The sequence below is a fragment of the Argentina anserina genome, chromosome 3 (assembly GCF_933775445.1).
Source record: "Argentina anserina chromosome 3, drPotAnse1.1, whole genome shotgun sequence".
Classification (NCBI taxonomy): domain Eukaryota; kingdom Viridiplantae; phylum Streptophyta; class Magnoliopsida; order Rosales; family Rosaceae; genus Argentina; species Argentina anserina.
The window spans coordinates 26,222,751-26,231,678 of record NC_065874.1 but is presented as its reverse complement, the minus strand read 5'-3'; the positions used below and the strand labels follow the sequence as shown (position 1 = coordinate 26,231,678).

Sequence of the window (8,928 nt, the reverse complement as noted above, 5' to 3'; positions counted from 1 at the left end):
TGTGGCGTATGCTGGACATTATATGAGTCATGCTGATTTTAAAAAATACATATAATCATATGCTAGTACTTACCTACTATTTCTGCATTCTGTATTCTGTAATACCTTCCTCGGCGATTTCAACACGCTGTCGCTTTCCAATGTCAGCGTTTGTGGCATATTCCAGCAAATCGTTCTTCCCTCCCATCACTATGAAGGTGGTCTATCACTACGTGCAAAGAATGACTGATTTTAATCATAAACTTGTAAAACAAATTTATAATCGATTTATGGTTCATTAACCAAACATCTAACCAAGTGTAAGAATAATTACAAACATAACCAAATTACATGCACATGAATTTTGTCGGATACTCTCATATAGCTGATCAACCACTGCCCAAAATAAGAGCTGAGACACTTTTTATGGGACAAAATAGCGGGGCAGTTGGGGCACAGGGCATCATAGACTAGGCCCAATAACGTCTAATAATACAAAGGGGGCCCTGATTATTCTTCCCTATATTCTCAAATCTCTCCATTTCCAGCGTCACATCGATTTAGAAATTTACCAAAAGAAGAATGGACACAGTAACACAGTGGGTGGCACCGTGGCACCTTCATATTAACACCGCTTTTAGGCAAATCGTACAAGTCTTCCATCACAACTCGAAAGACAAAACACAAAACCGTCACAACTCACAACTCACAAACCTTAGCCCACCCACCATTCCTCCTCTTCTCTCTGTCTTGTCCTCGATGAATGACTAGCATAGCAACCGGACCCGACTTTCTCGGTTGAAGTCCCTGTTCTGCCCCTCTTCCTATGTATGCACACTCCTCAAATAACCCTGCTTCCTCTTGTTTGGCTTCTCTCCTTTTCCCCCAATTTTTTGCTTTGTGCTTCCCTAAGCCCAATCGCTTGGATTCAATTCTGGCGATTGTGCCATCTTCATCCTAGAGGCTCAGTCTCAACGTCTGAGGTAGCTTCAATTCACTTTCAATGTGTTGTTTTTGGTTCTCATTTGGTTACAAATTAGGTTTATTTGATCTGAAGCATCTGAATGTATTTTTGGGTTTTAATTTGTTTTGTTTCTGGGTTTTGAAGTCTGATGCTTGGTTTGTTTTGGGTACTGGGAAAGATTGGATTTTTATTTGGGATTTTCGATCAGCAATGCATCTACTTTTCTCTGAAATTTTGGGTTTGAGCTTGTTTCTCTTTTAGTTTTGTTTTGTTTTGGGTTCTGAAGTTTGATGCTTGGTTGATTTGGGTAGTGGGAAAGGTTTGGTTTTTATTGGAATTTTTCATCAACGAGGAGTATGAATGGAATAAACTGTTGATCTTTTGTTTGTTGCGTTTAAATTCAAATATATGGTTGGCAATTGATGGCGTCTGAGAGTTCCACGCAAAGCTGTCCTATTATGAATTTGATCCGTAATTTTTTTTACATAGGGTGTTGTTTTTGCTGATTTTAATACGTTTGTTGTTAATTATTTAAGATTCTGTGACTCTGTGTGTAATTCAGGACAAGGTCAACTTGTTGTTGGTTGGGGTGGTGTGGGTTAGAGCCTGCATTAGTGGATATATAAAATCTGGAGTCATCGCTATGCTGTGTTTGAATCATGATGGTTTCAATATTGCGACCTTTTTCTTTCATTTGGCTGAGTGGCATCCACTTGAATAGCAGGAGCTGAATTGGGTGGTTAAAGCCCTCTTCCCTCCCTCTGAAAAATCAGGTTTGCACACGCTGCCAGAATTGCAATTGTAAATACATATTTAGAACATTAGGGACTTGTAGTGTGCGTATGGCTTTGAATAATATAGTCGTAGATAATATAATGCAAAGTTCAGAGGATTTCTTTTTCTCTTGTGTTTTGTATGAATGTTGTGAAAGACTGAAAGTTAACAGTTGGTATGTGGTTTTTCAGGTTTTAGAAAAAGAATTTGGTTTTTGTTGGGAGCTTAGTAACTACTTCACACAGCAAGTTTATAATGATCCATAAGAGTTTTTCTATTGCTAGAATGATGGGATGCTGCAGTTGCTTTGGTTTCTCTATTGCTAGTAAACCCAAACCGAAAAGGAAGCCCGGTTACAGCTATAATAGCAATCCTTCACAGGAGCAGTTATTACCTGATGATTTAGAAGATGATGATGATGATGATTGTTCATATAATGATGATGCTACAAGTATGGGTAATGCTGAGGAAAGTGAGCAGCAAAGTCGTGCCAAACGTCCTGATGAGATACTAAGTATCAGAGAACAGAATGGAATGATTTGTAGGCAGTACCCTGTGAAGGAAACCCACAAAGTTGTTCGCACCGAGGTAATTTAGTTTTGTCTTGGTTGTTTTGAAGTATGTAATTGTGTCACAAGAAGCTCAAGGAATTTCACATTTTTGTATGGTGCTTGGTTGTTTTTCATCTTTTTCAATTAAGTATCATAGGATCAGTCCTTTTTGTAGAAACTATAGCAAGTCATCTGGTCAACCTGAAACTTATTGTATCTTCTGTTGATGATTATATCTGGGATTTTTTTTTTACTTCATACTAAAGGGTCAGTTATAGTCCTAAGCTGTTAATGACATCATTTGGGGACACACTTAAGTTGCATCTATTTCCTTTGGGGTGAATGATTGCTAACCAACTTGATAGTTTTGGACAGTTTAGCTGTTCACTTTGAGACCGATTTCTTAAACCCCATTTATTTATTTATTTGCATTTGCATTCAGGATAATGATGGGAATAAAATGGTAAATGAGTATGTTCGGGAGTGTAAGATTGGCGCTGGTAGTTACGGGAAAGTGGTAAGTTCTATACAGGTAGTGTTTGTTTGTATCTGCTGCTTACTGTACAGGTTTGCTTAAGCCCTTTTGTGTTGCTGGAAACAGGTTTTGTATCGAAGCCTTTTAGACGGAAAGCATTATGCACTAAAGGTGATGTTTCCTTCTCTTAAATTATTAGCATGGATGAAGGACACAATTATTAAGATAATAAAATAAGGAAAACTGTGATGCTTCAGCTTTTCTAACGTGGGACAAGTGATTATGGTTCTTTATATGCAACATTTCCTCTTTTTTACTTAAGATTCGGAAAATGACTTTTGGATGACAACATCATAACTATATATCTGCTATAAATTATTGGTCCTTATTTTTTTTCTTATATACTGAAAAGCACTTTTGGTTGATAATAATTTTATCAAATGTATAGTTGTAAATATAGTCAAGGTTTTTCTTTAATATTGTATGTGCTGAATCTTACAGGCCTTTCATAAATCTCATTTGTTAAAACTCCGGGTTGCACCTTCGGAGACGGCTATGACAGATGTTCTTCGTGAGGTATGAGTTCTATGTCCTTTCAAGTTTTCATGTTCTTGTTGGAAACTTTTGAACAGTAGCTTTGCTGTTGGTTATTGCTTCTATTTTTGGGTTGTAATTATCAGTGTATCATACATCGGAGGCTTGTATATCATTGGGCCTGCATTGCCTCTTATTTTATTGATTTGGCTTGCTTATTACCACTAGTCTGGCTTAAGATTGCTGTACTCTCTCTCTCTCTCTCTCTCTCTCTCTCTCTCTCTCTCTTCTTAGTTATATCTATCATTATTTAATCCGATCAGTTTCCTTCACTTCAATGGAGGAATGTTGATTATCTCATGTATCTCACAGGTTCTTATAATGAAAATGTTGGAACATCCTAACATAGTTAATCTCATTGAGGTGATTGACGACCCAGATACAGATCATTTCTACATGGGTACTTATTCTTATCCTCCTTTTTTTTCAAACTTATTTTCTTATTCATTAATGTTATTTTGCTGCTAACTTTCCCCCCCCCCCCCCCCCCGCCTCTAGATGCTTATTTGAATTTTCAATGTCTATAATGTTACTTTTTTCAATAAATGGTTTCTGGTGGATATAAATGGAAAGTCAAACTACAGTCCAATAAAATCTCAAAAAGTAGAATTCTGAACAAGATTATGGAAAATACTGTTGGGGCATAATTCTCTCCTTACAATGATGTGATGCTAGTGTTATGAGAATGATTTGATAGTTATATATATCTAAGATTTCAGTATTCCAATGATATTACTGGAAAACTTGATGCACCCCCGGATTTGCCAAATTCAAATATGCCTCTCGATCAGTATCTTGTGCCCGCTAGATTTCTTAAGTAAGCCCTCTTAATTGATACCAACGTACATACCCAAGCAAACTAGGAGCTAGGAACACGAATTATGAATTTAGATACTGAATTTGGGAATGCAGTGAAATTGTAGTAAAATACTTGGAAAGAAACTAAAATCCCTATACTTTTAATCAAGTAATATTTTTTTTTTTGCTGTAAAAGAGAAAAATAACTGTTCTGTTTGAAAAAGATTTTGATTTTGCATAGGGCTGAATGATTTCATGTTGAATCCTGGGCTCATGTCTTACCGCAATTTGAAATCATTGTTCTTTTCAGTTCTTGAATATGTGGAAGGCAAATGGGTCTGTGAGGGATCTGGTCCACCAGGTGGGTTAGGAGAATCTACTGCAAGAAAGTACCTGCGGGATATAGTTCGAGGGCTTATGTATCTCCATGATCATGTATGAATAAACTTTGGTTTTGTGCATATGCGAGGCTGAATGTTCTTTTTTCCTCTCTCATTGATACTTTCCTTCGGTAGCCATCTTCATTTTGCAAAAGAATAGCAATTTTCTTCCTTGTCTTCAAGCTGAACTCATGACACATGGATAATAGATTTAGTTTTTTTTAATGATATTAGGTACCCTTTAGCATAAGATTGAAAGGGTATGTTCCATGTTATATAAGACTACATGGGTATATATTGCCTCAAGATATTGGATATGAGTAGTTCCTGATATCTTTTAATTGCTTTGCGATGTTGCTTACATCACCAGTACAAGCCAGCAATTTATTGAAAATTGGTTACACTATGAAGAACTGAATGTAATGCCAGATTAAGATGTCAGAGGTTGTTGTGCACTGTCCTGTTCAAGAAAAAACTGTTTATTTATTTAGTAAGAGGATGGAGGGTAAAATGTTGATATCCTAATATTTCTAACATTCTATGCTCTGAATGATTTCATAGATATCTCAGTAGAATTTCAGCTGTTTCCTCATATAACTATGTGTTTGTATGCAAGCTTGCTGTGTTGTACAGTGGTTGGTTTGTAATGGTTACTGTGGTTAATTTTTGTGAGTTTCTTTTGAAAACAGAACATAGTACACGGTGATATTAAACCTGATAATCTGCTGGTTAGTCATAATGGTACGGTGAAGATTGGGGATTTTAGCGTCAGCCAGGTTTTTGAGGTAATGGAACTGCTGACATTTGGACCTTTTTTGACAAATAGGATAATAATTATTTTGTTTCTGTTCATTTTTTCTTTTTATATAATTTGCACAAGGTCTTAAAAACTGATAAGAGTTGACTTGCTGTCAGGTAGTTTTACTATGTCTTTTGGGCTTTCAGATCTTGTAACTTGGTGCTTTCTGATGTTTATTCAACTATTGTTAGGTATTGATTTTATCTACAAAAGATATTTTTTTATAAGAAAACATAAGGCATTGTATTGGTCTAATCTGCAGGATGATAATGATGAGCTGCGTCGATCTCCTGGGACTCCTGTTTTCACCGCACCTGAATGTTGTTTAGGTTGGAATTTCTTCTGAGATACAATGGTGCACCTGAATTTGTAGATTTGTTTTTGTTTCAAAGTAAAATAATAAAACAGGAAAGTAGGTCTTCCAGTTGCCTCTGGGCTTAGTTGCACATTCTCCCTTCAAATCCATTTACATTTTTAGTTTCTGACAAAATTATATCCCACACACAGGCAAAACTGACGCATGAATAACTCAGCTATGGCTTCTGTTTAGTTTACCTTTTTCATTTTCAGACCTCATTTTTCAACTTGAGATGTCAAATTTTCCAAAAGCTGGATTTGATTCTGGTTCAGATCATTGCCAACCCTGTTCTGATTATACTTATAATTTCTGCTGATCAATAGGGCTGACTTATCATGGTAAAGCTGCTGACACATGGGCAGTGGGGGTCACTTTGTACTGTATGGTGTTGGGACAGTATCCATTCCTTGGAGATACTCTGCAGGATACGTATGACAAGGTATGGGGATCTCAGAATTCTTTTTGGGCATCACTACTAAATCTCTATTGTTATATGCTTTATGCCCATTGTTTAATGGTATTAGCTATGTTGTATCTTATTTGGTTGTTTAATTGCTTTGCAGATTGTTAATAATCCTTTAGTACTTCCTGAGAATATGACCCCACTGTTGAAGAATTTACTTGAAGGGCTTCTTTGCAAAGGTTGGTAACATGTAATATATTAAATGTTAAGAATTATGGATTCCTGATAGTGCCACCCTTTATCACAGTATGTTCTTGATTATAACATTTCGTTATGCAGACCCAGCTTTGCGGATGACATTGGAGGAAGTCGCAGAACATAGTTGGGTTGTTGGAAATGATGGGAGGATGCCTCATTATTTATGCTGGTGCAAGCGTCGTCGCAAGAGTTTGAGTATAAGAGAAGAATCTAATGGGATAAAAGATGAATGTAGCATAACCCACACTGACTAGACTTTTTAGGGAGTTGTTTTCATCACTTTTATGTATAGCAAAGGTTTTTTTTATTTTGTCTTTTCCTCTTCTCTGGATTTACGGTCTGATCTGCAGTGGTTAATTATCGAACCTTAATCGTGAGGAAAACTAGTCTCATTTAAAACGTATCTTCACAGCCTACCTCGGCCGGAAAAGGAGGCAGAGGTTCAGGCTCTTCTATGCTGGTTAATGGGTTGCCAAAATTGTTTATTTGTTTGTTTGCTTTTGGAATTGCTGTGTGGATTTGATGGGAATATCTGTGTTCAACTTTCATTTCATCCGGCCTCTGTATTTATGGTATATGAGCATTTTGAATTAAACAGAACCATCTATTTTGTGCTTATTTGGTTACTGTTTCATGACTTTGAGCCTCTTATTGTTTTTGCTGTATTAAAATTTGCTCCTGTATCCGAAGAGGATTTGTTTCCTATCACTATGTGAGATATTTTTGCAATTTGTGAAAATTTTAAGCATTCTAGCTTTTATAGATGAAATTCAAATTTATGCATTTTTTTAATTTCATCCATAAGTTCTGAACCAACGCTTGGTGGTTCAAGTGGAAAGTAGCGTGTTCTCCTTAAGCAAGGTCTCGAGTTCGAGCTATAACCCGGCGGCTCGAAGGTATAGCGCTCAAATGGCAAGGGTTCCTGTGAAACCAAAAAAAAAGATGTAGTTCTGATGTTATGAAATTATGACCTCTTGCCGCATACTTTATTAGGGTCTGGCTTTAAAACTGGGTAGAACATGTACTTGACTAATGGAATTCACCACTGAGTTTGGTAGTTATCAGTTCAATTTTTTGTTGTTGAAGATTGGGTGTAACTTCATGCAATGATTGAAAAAGAAGAAATCGGTAGTTATATTCCGAGGAGTTGACAACCCACGAGCTAAATCTTGAGGAATCCATCGGCTGCAGTTGACATTGTTCGCACTCCGGCGTGTTGATTTGTCTTGGTGATCGGCGATGTTGGAGGTTGAAGACGGAGATGAAGGTGCGTCATTATGCACGTTTGTTTGAATGAGCATCTCATATACTACCTCTTGATAGAAGTTTGTTATCAAATAGACACAAAATTTGGTATCTCAGTCTTGACATGATAATCAATTAGTTTTTGGTCCCTGGTTATCTAAGCCTGCAACCATACCGACCAATTAGAGAAAAAGTTATATTCGAAGCTCCCTCCGGCCGACCACAGTCCAATTTGGGTTTGATACAAATGAACCTTGTCACGTATAATATTACAAATGATTGTAGGAAATTCTACATTAAACTATCATTCAGCAAACCACGTACGTACTCAATCAAAACCTACGCCTACTCAAAGTTAATGAAACGTATATCCGGCGCTTAAGGCTCAAACTACGACCGGGTACAGAACCATTTGTCATTTTGATTCTCGGTGGTGCTTCGAGTTGGATTTTACTTTTTGACCAACACGTTTGAGATTGTTTTTTCTAAAGACTTACGCAACAAGATTCATATTCTTCACGTCTCCTCTGGTTTCTTTCTCTTTCGGCGTGGTTGAAGTTGGAATACAAGTGAAGGCAGCAAAACACGTGGGAATTTGGTTACAAAATGGTGATCATGATCAGATTGGACATTCTCAAAAATGACAAGAAGAGTTTGCTATCTGCAAACGCAGGCTAGTCTGTCATTGACTCGTTCTATATTAATAGGGGCTGAGGCTGTTCTCAATCAAGGTTCAAAATATCGGTATCAGGGATATATCGTTTTTTTTAAAAGGAGATATCAGATATATCGTTTTTTTTAAATGAGATATCAGATATATCGGAGATATATCAGGGATATTGGAAAAAAAAATATCGTACCTCTTCCGAAATTATTTATTTATTTATTATTGAATTACATACAAACAAATACAATTATTTATTTTATCTAGTACCAGAAAGAGGCTCTAGGTGCTTGAAAATATTCACGTTGGTCAACAAAACTACAATACTTTGCCCAAGACATACGAGCCATATAGTACGAATTGTAATGGTTAACATGATAGTCATATATCTCTTTTGAGCTACTAATAGTTTCTCCGAAAATGGAATAATAAGGATGACAATAAGGATGAACAAAACTCGATAATTGATCATAAACGTCTCCAAACTGATCATAATTATAAATAGGATGACTATATTGATAATTGACTTTATGTGATTCGTTTGACATCTCACTGTACTATGTGCCTAAACTGATATAATCAAAACTTAAGGCAACTGAACTAACATCAGATGAAATATTTTGATCATCAATGGCTCCTCTTGTCCTCCTTCTGCACCTATTTTGTTGTTGCGCACCATGACCGCC

General features: G+C 36.5%; 1 protein-coding gene across 2 annotated transcripts; it reads left to right on the top strand.

The window, feature by feature from the left end:
• Positions 1 to 657: 657 nt before the first annotated feature.
• LOC126788115 (serine/threonine-protein kinase GRIK2) lies at positions 658 to 6,951 on the top strand. 2 transcript variants are annotated; one of them, XM_050514079.1, is made up of 13 exons: positions 658 to 962; positions 1,506 to 1,716; positions 2,002 to 2,305; positions 2,711 to 2,785; positions 2,870 to 2,914; positions 3,245 to 3,319; positions 3,650 to 3,737; positions 4,446 to 4,570; positions 5,205 to 5,300; positions 5,577 to 5,643; positions 5,996 to 6,111; positions 6,236 to 6,314; positions 6,415 to 6,951. In XM_050514079.1, the coding sequence occupies exons 3-13, from the start codon at positions 2,003 to 2,005 to the stop codon at positions 6,585 to 6,587; spliced, it is 1,242 nt and encodes a 413-aa protein (XP_050370036.1). In that variant the 5' UTR covers positions 658 to 962; positions 1,506 to 1,716; position 2,002; the 3' UTR covers positions 6,588 to 6,951. The 2 variants fall into 2 exon arrangements, with proteins under 2 accessions (XP_050370036.1, XP_050370035.1); XM_050514078.1 differs by having other exon boundaries at positions 659 to 962; positions 1,909 to 2,305.
• Positions 6,952 to 8,928: the final 1,977 nt, after the last annotated feature.

Coding starts and splice junctions, on each gene's coding strand:
- LOC126788115 (XM_050514078.1), top strand. CDS start 1,973: ATGATCCATAAGAGTTTTTCTATTGCTAGAATGATGGGATGCTGCAGT. Junction 3,738..4,445: donor TACAGATCATTTCTACATGG/GTACTTATTCTT, acceptor TGTTCTTTTCAG/TTCTTGAATATGTGGAAGGC. Junction 5,301..5,576: donor GCGTCAGCCAGGTTTTTGAG/GTAATGGAACTG, acceptor TCTAATCTGCAG/GATGATAATGATGAGCTGCG.